The sequence below is a fragment of the Anas acuta genome, chromosome 5, assembly GCF_963932015.1.
Source record: "Anas acuta chromosome 5, bAnaAcu1.1, whole genome shotgun sequence".
Lineage (NCBI taxonomy): Eukaryota > Metazoa > Chordata > Aves > Anseriformes > Anatidae > Anas > Anas acuta.
In genome coordinates, this window is record NC_088983.1 from 23,520,482 (window position 1) to 23,538,988 (window position 18,507).

The following is an 18,507-nucleotide window of genomic DNA, read 5'->3' on the forward strand; positions in this document are numbered from 1 at the left end:
TTCAGAGGCCAGTCACATTGCCAATAAGTTGTCCTCATTATTTTTCAGCACAGAAGCCTGGAGATTCATTGACAATAGTGAGTATGTCCTCCATCCCAATGGGACGTGTTCTGTGATGAACCCAGTAAGAAGAAAGCTTTCCTGAGTCTGGGGACAAGAATGCCCACTACAGACAAGGTGGGTTCCTACCTTGTCATTAGCACTGAAGTCTGGTCACTATTGTAACATTTATTCATCTATAGGCACAACACACCTAGCACTTAATGCAGTTCAAAACCTCTAGAGTCCAGCATTCCAAGGGCTGTTCCCCAAGTGCTTTCTCTGTTCTTGGTATCACCAAGAACTTTACTATAGCCTCTCAAAGCCTACTGCATAACCCCAGGGCACACACACACACAATCATCAAATTATGCACCTGCACCAGGGGCTATAGTGGAGTTTGTTTCCCATGAAAGCCCACCACAAGCAGTTTTCTGTGACAGTAATTTCCATCCATCACTATACATAAAAATCCTACTTGCAGACAAACTGATAAGCACAGTGATAAATAATAGCTCCCTTTGCTGTTCATGCTTAGGCCTTGTAATTTCCCCTGTTTACCTGGGATGTGCTTTGCCCAGCCAATGATCACCACCAGTTCCCTGTCTGCCAGGTCACAGAGGGTTGTCAGGGCTTTGATGTCACTCTCCGGCATGGTTGGATCAGGCATGGCATAAATCTTCTCTGGCTCTGCCACCAGCAAGTGGGAGACGATCTTAGTCACTGCACATTTCAAAGGAGAAGTTGTTGTTGTATCTCTCATGACATAAGGTGTCATAACAGCCCTTTCTAGAAGGGCCTTCCTGGGAGAACATGGCTATAGAGGCTGCAGGACCTCTGAAATGGCTTTGGTCACAACAAGAGGACACTACACTGCAGTGCTATAGGCTGTAGTGATCTGCCTATGTCAAACCAGCTCTGTACAGGGCTGACAAAAGCAGCAAGCTACTCTAAGGCTGTCAGCCGCTGTCTCAGGTAGGTCCAACAAGGGTGGGAGAAGACACAAACTACAAAAAGTAATGGTAGGACTTGGAAAAGCTTAGAGAATTGTTGGAGAGTTATTGGTGATTGGAAGAGAGAAATCAGCACAGGACCAGTTTTGCCAATGCCAGAAAAGTACAGAAAAAAAAAAACACTGCATGAATTTTATAATCTCCTACGAAAGTTCAGTGATTTAACCCTAGGTACAATATGTATAGCACCTGGGTTACACCTTAGATGTATCTCATCTGCCTATGCACTATGATCATAAGAAAAAATTCCTAGTTCTGGTGACCAATATGGGAACCAGAAGTGACAACTGCTCCATTGCACATTTTGGGAGACCAATGAAAAGGAATGTAGTGGCTGTCAGATGAACACAATTCAAGGCCAATACATACGTGGCTTTTTAGCTGGAGGAGGGATCTGTAAGCTCAGGTAAGTGCTACTCTCAGAATCCAGTCCCCTCTTGTACTTCTGGCGGCCTCCTCGGACTCGATCCAGACGAACACCTGCAGATAAAACACGATAAATTCTCATGATTCCTTATTGCCACAGGAAATCTTGACATTCAGATGTAAAAATCTGCTAATATGTCCCCCACAGTCCAGGGATTGTCTCTCTTCCAAACACTTGAGATCCTAACTGAACCCAGAGATCCCAATAATACCACATAAACTGCCTCCAGCTCTAACAATACTGCTGTAAGCTTTACTTTTATTCAAAACATTAAGGAAGACAAAAATTAACCCGTTCGAACTCTTGAATCACCATCAATCAAATGGACAAATGAAAAGCCTTGGAATTCAATGCCCTCTAGATGATCTTGCTTTTAAAAGAAAGACTTTAAATGTCAATCAAACCTGCCGTTATAAAAATAAGCTTTTAGATTGTTCTTAAAAATGAGAAGTTAAATGTTCTGTGACCTCTCACTATTTATATTTGAAAAAAGTGATCTATAGCAAATAGATTATGAACTATGAATTCAACAAAAAATGTTTCAGGTTTCATCAAGTAAGGAACTGTAATAAAAGTAGAACCAAATAAATAGAAACAACCTCTACTATAATAAAGCAATGATAAAACTGAGGCAGGGAGACACTGAAGAATTTGTTAGAGTTCTTTCAAAATCCAGTGAATCACACTGAAAATAGCACACTGAAAACAGCTCCCAGTGACTGTCCTCATACAAAAAACAAACAAACAAAAAAAAACACAAAACAATAGCAGCATCAATAACCAATTGAACAGGAACAGCAGTTGAATTGCTGTTATCTTGTACTGTATCAGGACAAGATACAATATTAAAAAACAAATAGTGAAAAGAGCCATAGACATTTGTCCAATTGTCAGTTATTTCTGGCCAGTCATATTGCTTCTGGTAATCAGCTCCTGTGAAACTGGGGTAACTCAGTCTTGCTGGGAGAAACAGCCATCGTCAAAAAATCCTTCAAGGTAAAAGTAGGTGCAGACAAATAGAATAATTTTTTGAATCTACTCTATATAAGTACTTCCTTAGAAACACAAGTTTATCTAGTCTAATCACAGGAACCAATTATGAGATACACTTACTAATCACACTGAGACATTAATATTTGCAATCAATTTACTGCATAAACACAAACAACCAAAAGCAAACACTCCAAATCTGTTTTGAAACGATGCTTTTTGAACAACCTGTACCTCTGAAAAACCTGGAGCTGGCTGTCAAATATTTGACCTTAGAAAGAGGCACATCTGTCGTTTACACGGTGTGTCTTGAGCCAATGCCATGTTTGCTTACTATAGCATGGAAAAGAGAAAGCTTTTACTGTTGTGCTCACACCAGCCCACTGGCACCACACGAAACCATTACTTGCCAAGACCTAGATCCTTACACTTTGCAACTGGAGCACCCAAAGCAGCTGGATGGACAAACAGCACCAACATCAGCAAGAACAACCAACACCAACCATACCATCAGTGCCATTACAGCGTGCCAGCAGGAATCCCTGCAGAGCAGGTCTCGAGCTCTCCAAAGCAAAGGAACTGCTGCTCTGGGAGGATGGAAGACATTAGGTGGATAGAAAGATATGAAGCAGAATAGGAGAATTCGGATCAAACCTTTCCTTCCCCTTCCTGTTTTCTATTTCTGACACTGTATGGAGAATTCACTGATGTCCATAAGCAGAAGTACCACCTTTCCTCCTTTACACAGCAGTTTTTCTGCAAATGTTGCCTGCTGCTTCTTTTATCACCATTCTCTGCAGCAAGTAGTCTGTGGGCTAAATTTCTTCTTGGGAGCTCTAGTATGTTCCAGAGAGTGATTTCAGGAAGCCAGGGAATCCCAAACCTGAGGAACAGCACTAGTAGAGTCCTGGGTGAAGCAGGGTACTTACACTTCTGCCCATGATTTCTTTCCCACTATAATCATTCCCTGGTTTCATAAGAAAGGAGACCTCTATGCCATACTGGGCTGAATGAGTGACACCTACCTATAGTCAGGAAGGAAGGAGAAACACAAATTTCAGGAAACGACAGAAAATTGAGTACCCAGGTGTGAAAATTTGGAGGATCGGGAATAAAACTGTTCAAAGGTTATGGAGGAATGCAGAAAAGGTTGCAGGATCCTGAATCAGAGCTTCCCAGGACCCTCATAGAAGAAGAGACACTGGAAGGTCCGTTCCCTCATGCCACTGGGCAGGATGTCACTGGAACAGGGAGACATCCTTCTCAGCCCAGGAGAAACCAGCACACAGCCCTCCAGGATGCTTTTGTTATGCAGTCTGATAAACAGCGCAGAGGGTGGGGTGAAAATGGGGAAAGAGCTTTCTTTTCCTTCTCCCAAGGAGAAGCGTGCCATCTCCGGTGCTTGGCAGAGGGACGGCTGCACAGGTTGCAGCAGTATTAGGGACCCTCAATCAGATTATAAGGACACAAAGGACTTAAGTGCATTAAAAAAAGATAAGAGAGACGCAGAGAGATTTACCCTCCATCCCTCCTTCCCTCGCCGAGCAGATAGAGGTCTGTTTGCCCAAGGACTTCAGCTTGTTAATTTTGAACAAGGCTTTGTCCTCCTCTTGTTCCCCATCCTGTGCGACACTCCTTGAGGCAAACGCTTTCAATCAGCATTTGCTGAGCCACTGCTGTACCCTGCCATCATCAGCTCCAGCCGCAGAGCCAGCGAGCGGGCTGACCCCTACGTAGCGCATCCCAGTGCCCGCTGCTGAGTGCAATAACAAATAAAAGCATTTCAACCTGAGTCCCTGACTGCAACAGTCCAGAGGTGAACAGCAAGGCCAAAGCCCTTCCCTAGAGATCTGACGGTCTACTGGGTGATATTCAGATGGCAGGAAAGGGCACAGCCAAAAAGCAGGGTCTGATACTGAGCTGTGGTATTGAGGTGGCTCATTAATGCCGGCTGCTCTATGATTTGCTCAGCGGTTGATTTAAGACGGGGAGGGCTGGTTATAATGCAGTTCTGAAAGGGAACACACTAAGGGTTGTTAAAACAGAATGGGGAGGCACAGTGGGTAGCTCAGAGAAGCAGTGTGAGGGGAAACATCGAGTGGAGAAGAAACGGAGTGGGAGGTAAACTGAGATACGAATGGAAGTGAGGGGGGGAGAAGGGAGATGAGAGGCAGGGCTGGAGCAAGGCTGGGTGGTACATATACTGTAATCCCAGGTGCAGATTTCACACCAAACATGCAGCCACCTGTGCCTTAACTGGAAGGTGCAGCATGCAGCCAGTCCATACTGAAGACTAAGCAAGGGTTTGGTGCCACAGCCTGACAAGACAACGGCAAGAGAAAGCAGTTGCCCTACAGCTCTTGCACAAACCCATTTCTCACGTGGATCACAGCTGTCCAGCCCTCAGGAGAGAAGACACTCATCCTACACAACTCACCACAACAGGCACTGCTGGACCACCCTTCTTGACACCATCAGCGAGGAGGGGCAGATAGAGCAGTGGAAACAGGAGCGCTCACATACACGATGTGAGGTGATACAGTACAGGGCAAGGTTTGGGAAGTACCACCCCATGCTAACCTAACTTTCCGGCAGCTGCTTCTTCAGAAATGAAGGCTATCTGTGCTGGAAACATCCCCTCTCCTCCCATTCCCGTGATGCAAGGAACCTCCTTACCTTTGGGGGGAATAGCCCTGCCACCCCATGTGAGTGAGGTGTGGAGCTGGTCCCTGTGTCCACCACAGGGATCAGGTCCCAGCTCACCGGTGGCACGCTCACAGCTCCCCAGCCTGCCTGAGCCCACCTAGCAGAGAGAAGGGCAAACCCAGGGCTGGTGCAGGACTTCTCAGCTCAGCATCCCGCCTGGGGGAGGGCTGTCAGTTTTCGAAGCGTCCTGTGGGTGCCACTCGTGTTCCAAGCACTCGTGCGGAGAGGTCTGTGCCAGCACCGAGCCTCTGCAGTGGGAGAGCTGATCTGCTGATCTGTTCGAGCTCCCTTCATTTCTCTGACATGCCCCTCGGAGAGATGTCTGCCCGACAGCTTTGGGATCAGATGTCCCCTTGCTGACTTGATAACATCAGGCTTTGGGGTTTTTTTCTTAATGGAAGTAAAATAATTCCAGCTTTTTTTAAAAGCTGGAGCTAGGCCCAGTCTGTCGGAAGTAAAAATAGCCGAGTATGCAGAGGCAACAGCACACAGAGTCAGGTTTAGTTTCTCTTTTATTTTCTGGGGACTAAAAATAATCTTAAAAGCTCTGTGAAGCTGAGCTCTGGCCATTGGGAAATGCAGTCTAGGCCCAATATCAGCTGTCGTGTCAAATTACTAGCCTCACCTCACTTTCCATCGAGTCCTATCACATGCCTATGAATTGATAGGAACAGAAAGATCCATCTTGCCAAAAGAGCTAACAGAGGAGCCAAGCTACAGGGTTTTTGCACAGTACAATGTGTGTCTAGACCGAGAAGGACACGACTGAAGGGAACACAGGACAAGCACTGGCCAGGGAGCAATGTCCCTGGGACTGCTTTTGCCCAGCTTCCCTGTTACACCAGCAGGATCCTGTGCCCACTGCCCACCTATACCTTGAGTTGCAGTTTCTGCATCAATGCATCAACCAGCCTGGTTGCTCTCCTGGAGTCTGGGCTGGGGTGGTGCTCTGCAGGTAACAGAGACACCTCTGTCCCCAGGAGCTGCAGTCTGAAGCCCAGGGGTTGGCACTGTCCAAGGAAGCTGGAAGGGAGAAGTTTTCTGACCAAGGTGTTCCCTCTCCCCTGTTGCTCTGAACCTCAGGAAAGACAAAAGGATGTGGCAATGGGAGGAGTGAGCCAGGAGGAGACCTATCAAAGAAACAGAGCAACTATGACCATAAAAGTTAGGCTTGCTAAGATGGGGAAAGAAATAGATGATGGGGAAAAACAGGACTGTCCAAAAAGAAGACGGAGAAGCTGTAACCTAAGCTCTCTTTTGTTACTCTGAGATTCCAGCATGGGAGGGGAAGTCCTGTACATACCATTAGACTCTTGAGCTGCTGCAAAAGGATGACAGCCCCTGGAAAATCTCCTGGTAGATGACTGGTGCAATTCCCCAACTCATCTGTAATCTAGGAAAGTGACTTGGGGGTCACAGGTCAGCATGGCCAGAAAAACCCTGTGATTAGTGTGGTGCATGTCAACAAGCCTGGGAGTGACACTTGCAGCAGGAGGGTGGGGAACTAGCCTGGGGAGAGGGGCTGTGGCATCGGAGAATCCATCTCCTGTGTTATAAGGGCCTACAGAAAGATTGGATCAGGTCAAGCAGGATGTTGCAGATTGCTCTCCCTTTGATATTTTCAGGGATGTACTAGTTATGTAGAAAAGCTCCTTTCCTGCCCATCTGGCTAAAGAGTCCCTGGACTCGGAGGGACAGGTTATCCCTGTAATGTCTGATGCTATACCTGGTTCCAGAGGCTGTCCGTGCCTTGGAGCAGCGACACAAGGTGCCCTTGACCCTCACACACACAAGCTGCACGTCCCAGGCGGTTGGTTCTGGTGTAACCCGCACAGCTTGTGAACGAAGCCTTCCCCTCCTCCACTGTCTCTGCAGCACTAGCCATTGTTGTCCCTAAAATGTACAGCTTCCTTCCCATGCTGCCGCCCCTCAACCTCACCCCCAATCACACCGAAAAAAACAGGAATTAAGAAGGGCTTCAAGGGCAGATGGGAACTAAGAATACCTTAGTACCTTGTTCAGCTCTCTGTAGTAACCCCCACAATCACACTCTCACCTTGTGTTCAGGGTCCATGCAAATGTCCTTTGATGGTTTCCCCTCCTAGCCCCCTAACCAGTCTGAGGCAGGACAGCGACTCTATTGGCTCTATTGCCCACAACAGCAACACCCCCACAGCAGCAGGCTGAGGGGCACTGTGTGAAAGGAGAAGACACAGGCATGCACCTGCCAGGAAAAGACCATGGATGACTTTCACAAAAGGACCTAAAAGATGGCAAAGCTCCAGCCCCACTCACTCCAAGAGACAGTGCTCAGAACTAAATCCCCTAAGGGGTGTTTTATGCCTAGGTGTGATTTAACTCACCTTACTTTAGACTTTAACAATTTTTGTCTGTGCATTTGGGCTCCTTTGACAAGCAACAGAGAGACGCAGGAACATCCACATTCACCTCACCCTCCAGACGCTCACCTGAGGAGGAGTGATGACAGATACTTCTCTCCACCGACTATCAGGGGAACCTCCGAAATGCCCTGCAGGGTCAGACCAATGCTTTCCCTAGCCCAGTTTCTTATTTTAGTCTATTTAGGTAGAGAATGCAAGCCTTTTGGAGCAGGTAAGGGAGCATAAGCATGGGCTAAGAACCAAATTTTTAGATTTGTGACAGTGGAGAGGCCCCCACCTGTGTGTGGAGAGAGGCTCACTTGTGACAGAGGTCTGCAGGGAGATCCTCAGGCCCACCAACACAGCGTGCTGCCACTTCAGCCAGGCCTCACAGCACAGCTCTGCTTAGGCCTTGCAGCCATAACTGCTCTCCTGAAGCTCCCACCTCAGCAGTGATTTTTCCAATACTCAGAACTAGCATCCAGCTAATATTTAATTCTTAAAATAGAACAGCTTTGCTGGGCAATTCTGAGTAAATACCCCACCTCCCCCAGGATACCCTGCAGCCCAAGGGCCAGTGCAGTCTTCTCAGGTAGATGAGAAAAGGGGATTGAGAATCTCAGCCGAGCTGAGTCATTGGTGAATGTAGGTCACCAGAGCCCATGAAAATGGTCGTGCACATGCCTCAGGTTACTGTAGAGCAGGGGGACATACATCCAGTCCCAATCTGCTCCTGGCTACCTCAAAGGATCTCACTTACTGCACTGTTAGAACTGCCTATAAGTTTGTAGCATGATGGTTGGCAACTAAAGATCCTTAAATGGTTGTGTTTTTTATCAGCTTCCCCTTTTCTGTACATGTTATAAAAGTACTAAGCATAATTTCTGGTGATGGAGTACACAGCGTTTATCATATACCTGTGTAGAGGTGATGCCTCTCTGAATCTGCACTGCTGTACATCGAGGGTCTGAACTGCTTGTTTGATAGAACAGAGATTTACTTATAGCAAGAACCATGGGGACTCATCTAGGCAGATCAATGGTTCAAAAGGAATGGAGGAAACCAAACTAGACAGATTGATAACCCAATGGAAGTTCCAGAAGGTATGGGGAGAGTCCATGATGCACCAGTGATGTGATCAGAAAAGAGACACCAAGTACCATCATCCCAACACACACTTTATTACAGCTCATCCACTGGAAGCCTCTTTGGAGATTTACCACTGCCCTGCCAAAGGCATCACATGCTCTGCGTCACACCACCACCAAGCCCAATTCCAGACGCATCGCAAATGCTCAATTCATGCCTTGGAAAATAGCTGCGTGTGGAAGATATAGACATCAGGATGCCACTCACTGCACCTGGAGATCCTGTTTCAAAGAATGGGGAGGTTGCCTGTCTGTTTTTAAACACAGGGGCATTTTAGAGAAGGAAAAATCATTTTTCATTCTCTCTCTCTTTTTTTTTTTCATTTGGATGCCTCCAATAGTGATATTTCTGGCACCGGCTGGAGGCAGAATACTCTATAAATACAAAGCCATTAAATCCCATGCAGCAGCAACCTGATCAGGGCTGCCTTTTAATTTCCTGACATGAGCTGGCCACTAACCCAATTACCCAGAGTCCCCGGAGGAGCCCTCATCCCTTCCCAGGAAGCACAAAGCAAGAACCCGAGCATATTGCAGGGACGTCAGCTGAGCTTTCACTGAAATCAAATATCTTTTCGAGAACACATGGTTTGGAAGCAGGGATGGGGGCAGGAGGGAGAGCTTGCTGGAAACACTTTGCTCCATTGAGAGATTCTGACACTTAAAAACTGAAATGAAACACCCTCCATTTAGTTATGTTGCTAAAAAGGAGCTCCACTGTTGATTCAGTTACCTCAGTTTCAGTGAGCAATGAAGGCAAAGTTACTGCGATTGCCAGTGGTAGGAATCCCTTGTTCAGATACTAAACGACTGCACCCAATTTGTACAATCACAGAGCCAGGCCAGCCCAGAGGTGATGGATTTGTCTCCTTGGGAAGCATTTGTGACATCAGCCACTGGTTGTAGCTTGTAAGGGAAACTGCAGAGTTAGGACTATTTGTTAGGGATGTTCCACGAGCTGCAGGCTTTCCTAATCAGCCAGGGTCTTTAAAGGAGCAACAAGGATTCAAGAGACAGCCGCATCTGAAGTCTGTTGATTTCAGGCTCCATCATCTCTGCATTGAAGTGGGCACCACTCCCAACATTCAAAGATGCAGGGACTTGGGCAGCACAGGAATTATCATGTTGTTGTAAGTTCCTTTCCTGCTCCACAGAACAGGGAACAACGTAGCTGCAGAAACATTATATGTGGGAATCCACTGAAGAAAATAGTCTGCAGGGCTTCCAAAACTGTAAAGAACCACATGCCCAGACGATGGTTGGTATGCTCATGAACTTCTATAGTTGTTATCCTCCTAAAAGCTGCCCAGAAGCCTTCCAGATGTTGGGCTACAATGGCACCCTGATGTTGATTTGTTATGTCCAGTATTGCCCATTTGTCATTTCCATCCAAAGAGGAGCTCTGTATCGAGGGGCCTTGACATCCCATTGCACCTCACCTGTTATATCCCACCTCTCTTCCCATGTCCCCAAAACACTTCCCTCTCAAGAGATTAACACAAAAGGAAGGATTAACATCACCGTCCCCACCGTGTCCTTGCCTGGATCATGGTTCTGCAAGGTGACACGCAGGACTGTGACTTCAGAGAGGCAGCAGAGGTGTGGAAGGCAAGGCTGGGAGGTCATGTTTAACCAGCCAACGTCCAAAATCAAATGTCTGAGCCCACTTAAAAAAGCCATGTGTCATCTGAAATTACATCCACCTCTTGATGACAAGCAAATTGCTGTAGAACAGAAAGGCCATGGGTAGCTAGAGCGTGAATGGCAAGGGTATATTCTCCCTATACCTGACAAGGTATATTGAGGTTTTAAAAGAGACCTGCCAAACCACTGAAATTTCTCTATCCATCATCTTAGAGAGCCAGAGAGACACGGACCTACGCTGTAGAGTCCAGAGCTGAAGAGCTACACTTAGGCCATTGTGGGCATGAGACAGTGCTGGGAGCAGACAGGGATGCCCATCTCTGAAAAATACCTCTGCTCTGCAAGATGCAGACACACTTTCCCTCACAGGCCATCCCCACTGCCTCGAATCCTTGTAGATAACATCTCCATGTGGGGACAGCAGTAACACAGGTTGCTCAGGTCTTCCTGATTCCTGCAGAACAGGAGACCACACATTTCGGTTGGACAAAGCTGTGGAGATGCCTCAGTTCCCTCTGCCTGCAGGGTGGCACTTCAGGGAGGCCAAGAGCAGCAGAGCGTGGGTTTTCTAGGGACAAGACCTCTCCATGGGGGCACTGCAACTGGGGTCTGCAGGAATCTCAGTCTCCAAGTTCGACACACTCCAGATGGAAGGGGAAAGCAAGAGACAGGCAGCCAGGTGTGCCAGCACCTTGGGCATCCAGGCCAGCTGGGCTCTGCGGGCAGAGCTCTCTGCCTGCTGCTTCCCCCAGCGAGTCTCGCCTGCCCTGCAGCATCATGCCTGGAGAACCTGAGACAGCAGCACAGCTCTGGTGTCCGTGCAGCTCCCTTGTTGCGATGCATTGATCGGAGATCTCTTAAAGAAAGTGGCCTGGATATCCGAGACACCTATTGATTGCTCCATCGGCTCTCTTCCTGCCCTGATCCTCATTCGCTTGGCATTGCCCGAACAACCTGCACCTCTGCACTAGGGGCAGTCTGCCCAGTCCTTACAGGGTGACAGCCAGCCTTCTGCCCCTCTGCAGCCCATGTGCAAGGAGAGAACATGCCTGGTGACCCTCACGTGCATTCCCCAGGGAAAGACCTAAGTCTGCTCCCACTGAACCCAGCTGAGCCTTTCAGGAGTAAGGGAGAGGCTTGGAATCATCACTGCATGGTTTTCGATGTGTTTGAATACTGGTGCCCCCTTCCTAAAAACAAACTCATACCACATGCCCAGCAAGCAGAATGTGGGATATACATCATGTATAAGGACAATCACCAGAAAAATCTTTCTTCTCTTACTGAAAAGAAGCCATGAAGCCCTGAACTAGGTACTGATGGAATATCATACTCTTCTTCCTCAGAGGAAGGACAGTTTCATTACCCAGAAATGTTGCCAGTAAGTTACCAGCCCAATGACAAGGACCTCAAGGAGAAATGTGGCAAGAGAGGAATCAGTTTCCAGACCTCTCATTTAGCCACAAGACAATTTTCCCAAAACTCCTGGCAATCAAGCAGGAGAAAGAATCTGGCTTGACAGCCTTCTGCCACGGATGAACCCAAGGAAGATGAGAGGTAAATCAAGGGTAAGGAGAAATAGGAAGGGGAACTACTGAAAGGAAAAAAAACTCATATCATAGCTTGCACATCAAGACACATCTTATCCTAACGAGTGCAGGGTAGGCTCTCTGGGAAAGCCAAAGCATCAGGGATTTTTTATATGGTCAAACTACTAGAAACGTACAGCAGGGAACACTGTTGCCCTGGCAAATAAAGGGGTGGATGAACTAACAGAATGACAGATCAGAGACGGTAAAAACCAATGAACCTTTTCTAATCCAAAATCCCTTGTCAATTCTGCATTTTTGAGCAAGTCAAACAATTATGGATTTGTTCTTTCCAGAAACTCCTGGCTCTGTGGAGACCGAAGACTGTGAAACCATTTTTCTTCCTTTTTGGATTTTGCTTTTAAAGATGTGTATTGATTCAATACTGTATACTAATACTTTGTGCTTCCACCAGGCTTCACTTAAAGTTAACTAATCGGTCTTCACGATCATTTTGCAAAGCAATATAACCCTTATTTCTCAGCTGGGGAAACTGAGCAAAAGAAAGAAAGAAAAAGAAGCATGTCCTACATCACTTGACCACTCAGTGTTAGGACACAAGACTCCTGTTCATGGATTGCTATTGTAGGCTCTTCTGCTTCCCTTGATATTGTCACATGTTCTTGCATCCCACTGCTATCAATAAATCTTTACACTGTATATTCCACAGCTCTAAATATTATGGGCAGGATCACAGATACACTAACATCAATAGCAAACCACCCTTCCCTAGTGGCTTTAATGATGCTCAATCAATCCCTATATGAATAACTAAAGACACTTCAGCACAAAAGCAGCCTCAAGAGTCAAATTTCAGTTTGCTGTGGGTAGTATCCCCTAGGGTTCAGGAGTTCAGGCACAGCATGGTGTCAGTGAACCTGCATTGCCTTACAGCCTACCTCTGGTCTGCAAGGAGTTAACGGTTTTCATACAACTTGGAGACTAAGCCACTGTTCAGATCCTGCTCTGGGCAGTGTTGCACTCATACAACTGGCCGCAGTCAGACAGGCCAGAATGGGCTCCTGCAGCTCTGCTCCCTCAGCTGCCAACTCTGAGATGCTCAGCTACATGGATGCTGGGCAGTGAGCGTGCCTGGACCTATGCTGCTGCTCTGCAGGGTGTGTGGAGCCACATCATACTTATAGGGTTGTTTTATGGGATTCATATGAACAGGCTTTCTCATTACCAATCCACACTCCCACTAAAACCGGTGTCACTAGCATGGACTGGTGTGTGGGTGAGGAGATATTACACCACCCCAGAGCTACCACATGCAGAGAAGCTGGTTTCTAGCAGTCCCTCTCTAACTCCAAAAGCAGGTGCCTCCCTCCCAGCAGTAGATCAAGATCCTCTGTCTATCACCTCTACAACCCCGTGAGGGAGGCCAGACTACAGAAGTCTGCATCTCCTCCCCTTGATACCTGGTGTGCTCCAGCAGGAAGTTATTTACCCACAGAAACTATACATCCATCAAAGCACGGGACAGGGTTTAACATCTAATCTACATTCTTAACAACAGTGGCTGCCATCAACTCGCCTCTCAAGAAATGAGAGAGCGCCAGTGCGAAGCAGAACACGCTCAAGTGACATCGTGCAATTCATCACCAGCTGCTAAAATGGTACGACCTGGAAGCACGCTGCGTGCTGGCATCTTGGCTCCAGCACGCTGGACTTGCGCAGACCACAGCCAGCTGCTGGTCCTTGTCGCTAAACTGAGGGAACCGTGCTCTGCCAGGCGCAGCAATGCAGAGGGTTACACACAACTCTTCTTCCTCCCCCCTCCTCCTCTCGCTGCCTCTCCCTGAGGGACCCAAAGGAAACAAAGCTTTAAAGTCAATCCATAAGAATGTGTTTAATTGCCACTGAATTCCCTGTGGTTCACCTTGAATGGACAAGGATTGGGGAGGCAAGGGGGGGAAGGGAGGAAAAGCAGCACAAGAAAGAAGCTGAACACTGCTCAGAGAATACTGAACAGATCAATAGGCTCAGCACAACGCAGGTTGAGCATGCAGGGCAGACGACCCACAGCTCCCAGACAAACCTGTGCTTGCCACCATCTTCAGAAAGTCTCTTGAGTGGGAATATGGGTATACCTTTGCAGCACGCTGTGCCATAGCTCTGCATTAACTCCATCCTTCCCTTCCACAACCCAGCCAACTCAGTCACGATCAAACAAGAACCTCTCCTTCCCAACACTGCAAAATGACTTGGAGGGCAAGGAGAGCAGCACCTTCCAGCATGGGGTTCCTTCAGGAAATCAAATAGTCTGGCACAGCCAATTTCTAGTTATTTGTCAAATTTGCTCTGATGCTGGAAGTAATATCCCAGCACAAGGGTGCTGACTAGAACCACTCTCCTCTCTGGACTGCCCTCTTGGTCACTGCTGATCCTGACTCTTTTAAAAGTCTCATAAAGAAATACCCTAGAAAAGTCAGAGAGGGCAAGTGTGTAGTTATTCTACGGCATCCTGCAAGGCCTGGATCCAGTTGCTGCCAGGACAGACAGCGATTCTGAATCTGACTCTGTCTTACCTTCTTTCAGCATCCCCACTTTGAGGCATTTCATGAAGCGACAGGCCTGACAGGACTTGCGCCTCCGTTTCGTGATCTCACATTCATTGGTGGCCGGGCAGCTGTATTCAATATTCCCTGCAATCAAACACAGAGATGGTCACCCATGTTCTCCTCACTGATCCAGGGACAGGCTGCAGAGCCCAAATATTCCCAACACCATCAGTCTGTAAGTTTGCTCACTCATTCGCACATACACACACACACACTGAGACCACAGCTGGCTTGTGATGGCTCCTTGAGAGCCCAGCACTACTTGTCAGAACACATTTCAGAAAACAAAACGAAACAAAACAATATTGCTGTAAGTATTGGGAGAAACCTGTCCATCCAAGGGGCTGACTCAGTGCTTGGCTTTCAGGCACACTGTGTCCTCCCAGCACATCATCACTCCTTGTGCTGCGTTAGTTATAATGTGGCCTGTTCCCTGGAGCCCAGGGCTGGGAGGGGGAGCAATCCAGATATTAGCAACATTCCCCTTGCTGCCCATCTTGCTCAACATCTGTGGGATGGATGTCACCTGTCCTTTCTTGCCTTGCTCAGGGTACCAGGGAGCTCAGAGGCAGCATTTCCTCCTTTGCTTCCTCCTGTCAGATGATACCCTAAAGGTAGCAGGGAAGCAGTGATTGAGAAAGATGGATAAGATGTCCTGTAAAATGAATGCACATCTTTTAGATTTTACTTTATGAATCCTTGTGCACCTGCCTCTCATCCCTTTGCAGAGAAAAATCAGCATTTCTTTCCTTATCCCCTTTCATTTATGATCACTTCACAACACTGCCTCCAAGACAAAACAGGAAAAGAAGCATCCAAAATTTATTTTTGGTCACATCATATTTTATCATAAGCCAAGTATACAACTGAAACATGGATGCAGGGGCCTGATCTGAGGACATAATTGGAAGTACACTGAATCACGAGTAATCCAATGATTATTTAGTCCTAGAAGACAATAAACAGAAACAGCTTTCCCTATCCTCCATTCACTTTGAAGATTGTCAAGAAAGCTTGACAATGATGCATTGACTATGACAATGTATTTAAGACAGTCTGGCTGCTAGGTAAAAGAAGCAGCTCCTGAAAAGCTTTCTAAACTCTACAGTCAGTTCCGCAGAATGGTTGTTTTGGTGGTTCAGATACTGGAAATTGAGATTCAAGAGTTCAGTCAGAGCTGTAGGAGGGAGCATAGGTGAGAGCAGAGAGGTCACAGTCTGGACTTCGTATACCATCAGGTTAGAAGGGAAGATCAGAGTTTAGTAGCACCAGGACAGGATACTTGAGTTTTGTTCCTACTTTGGCAGTGGATTTCTATGCTCTTGTGCAAGACACTTCCTTCATCTGCATGAAGACCAACATGTAGTACATATAGTACATACCACTCTCTGGGAGTGGTGATTAGACCTTGGGGCTAAGTAGTTGGAAAGCCCATTGAGCATCTGAGTTAAAAAGGCATGGATCCAAAAGGAAGGAAGCACCATTTGATTTATCTCACTATGCTTGGCCCCTTGAAACCCCAAGAGCATGCAAATCTCACAGCATAAATGTGGCCTGTCTGGTAGTTACAAACCTTGTACCCCCTACCTTCTGCCTTGTCAAAAGACCCGCAACTTGACCCTCAGCTCCAGACCAGCCATCCCATTTCTCTCCATTGCTCCTCTGTGCCCAAAACGCAGTCTGTCTGCAGGAACAGGGAATGCTGCACAAGTTGCTTCCGTTCAGACTAAATTTTGTCATTGTGCAGCACTTGAATTTCAATAGCCAACAACGTATCAAGGTTCTCAGCTGGAAATTGAGATTCAGGCCTGATCTCAAGGCAATAAACAAACCCCTGCTCTACACACAGAGCTCCAGCACCTTACAGACTCATGAGTACACAGGTCCCGACCTCATGATCTGATACTTGCTGTGTCCCACACAGGAAGGGAGAGAGCAGGAACAAACTTGGGATAAAACTTAATCACAGGCTAACTTTGGAAAGTCTTTCCTAAGTTTCAGTGTCCACTTTGTACACCAAAGCCAGGACCAGAGTTCTGGAGAGCTATGAGATTTCATGTTTGTTGGTCCCAAGGTAAAAAATTTGCCACCTAACATAGATGCTACACCAAAGACACTAAGCCCTGAGAGCATCCGGAGGCAATGACAGCCCTCTCCAGCAGTTCAAGGTCACTCTACTGAGTCACGCAGATCCTCCACCATACTCATGCCTCTCCTTGACAAAGCACTGGGAAGCCTACATCACAACTAAACTGTGATGGTGTCAGAGTAGGTATGGGGTACCATACACACACTTGAGTATGCTGCTCACAAAGGCATTTCGGTGCTGGGATCACACCTGCTAAAGCAGCAGAGCCAGATGAGGGTGGGCACGGGGCAGGCTCCCCTTCCCAGTGGCAATGCAGTGGCCACTGTGTAGCACAACATCCATGGGGATCGCTGATATACAAAAGTGAAAAAATACACCCAGCAATGGTGGGACATCCCTCTGGGCACATCATATTGCCTTTGCATCCAACACAGGCTTGTGTGTCCCTTCCACACACACTGTGCACAGTCCCAAGGAAGGAGGCACGAGCAACAGTGTCTTACAGCGCTCTTTACAAGGGTACATGCTAGAGGCAAGGCCCAGGGAGCCCCTTCACACAAGACAAAGCTGCCAAAGCAAACGGACTTTATACCAACCTCCAAATGTGCCCTGCACTGCATGGATGGAAAGCTACAGCCGGGGCCGATACCTGCCATTTTTGCAGGAAGCAGGGACATCACCAGGGAAGTCACAATCAGCATTACCCAAGCAGAGCTCATCCAAAAAAACTATCGTCTCCAAAACTTTAACAAACTTCTCTGACTTTTTTTTTCTTTTTTTTTTTTTTTTCTGGTCTCTCAATTTCTTTTATGGTTCCTGGGGCCGGCTGCCAGCACAGTGCGCTGCTCACAGCTCCCTGTAATTTCTGTAAGTGCCCTGTGATAAAGTGATGAGATTAACTCATCGAAATTCCAGCAGCCTCCCAGCGGCTGGCGGTCACACCGCCTGCCCGGCTGCCGGCACAGGGGGCTCGGAGAGAGCTCCCCCTTTGCTGCGGCAGCTCAGGGTGCTGCCAGGCCCTGCTGAAGGGTCTCCGTGCACAAGGGCTCACAGAGACAAGCCTGTACTACATGAGTGTAAATGTGGGGCAAGCCTGTGTGTGATTATGTGACCCAGAAGGAAAGGGCAGAAAATGGGATAATCTAACAGACATGGCCTTGCTTTGAACTGTCATTTATTAGAAGAATATGCCTTGATTTAGGCAATATTTACATTCGGTCTGAAAAACCTGCCAGGACCTCCCTGATGCCACTGCGCAAGATTAACCTTAAAAAATGGCTTCAAAAAAACCCACAAGTGGCTGGTGACAAGATCAGAGTCTGGAGTTGCTCTAGCCTTCATATGTAGCCTTGGAGGGCAAATCACTTCCTCTCTGTGTCTTAGGCTTCCCATCTGCAAAATGAAATGAGCACCAAACCTACCTTCTGGGGGGATCGTGAGTCTTGATTCATTAAGGTCTAACTGCACTTTAAAGCCTTTAGATGAGAGATGCTAAGGAACAGCCAAGGACTATTAAAGTGATAGATCATGTTTTTTATGCTGGAGAACTGCAAAATTACCCTATTTTCTGTAAAATGGGGACCTTTGACTGTTAAACACTTTGGAACATAATTTCCAGTGTACACATAACAAGAGCACCTGAAAACTGCAATCCAGAGCTTGGTTATCCAAGAGACCCCATGGTCACCGCAGCTCTCCGGAAGGGGCAGGTCTGGAAGAGGAGAACTGGGGAATGTGGTAGCATCCCCCACAGCTCCTACTTAGGTCATGGACAGGGCTCCTCAGGGGAGATGAGCTCAAAATCAGTATAGCACTGAAAGCACAAGCTGCTCCCCACCTTACTTGCTGATCCTGCCCTCTGATAAAGCCTTCTCCAGCTTATACAGGGGAACTCAGGAGAGATCAAACGGAAGTAAC

The 18,507-nt window shown here is 47.3% G+C and overlaps 1 protein-coding gene across 12 annotated transcripts in view; it reads right to left on the reverse strand.

Annotated features, from left to right (window-relative positions):
* ESRRB (estrogen related receptor beta) overlaps positions 1 to 18,507 on the reverse strand; it is a 157,021-nt gene that overhangs the window by 17,595 nt on the left and 120,919 nt on the right. For 11 of the 12 annotated variants that reach the window (XM_068683141.1, XM_068683142.1, XM_068683143.1 and 8 more), the window contains 3 exons: positions 14,469 to 14,585; positions 1,422 to 1,532; positions 601 to 762 (listed from right to left, as the gene is read on the reverse strand). In XM_068683141.1, the coding sequence (XP_068539242.1) occupies positions 601 to 762; positions 1,422 to 1,532; positions 14,469 to 14,585 (390 nt within the window). Of the gene's footprint in view, positions 1 to 600; positions 763 to 1,421; positions 1,533 to 5,145; positions 5,259 to 14,468; positions 14,586 to 18,507 lie in introns of those variants that run through there. The other variant, XM_068683146.1, reaches the window with a different exon arrangement.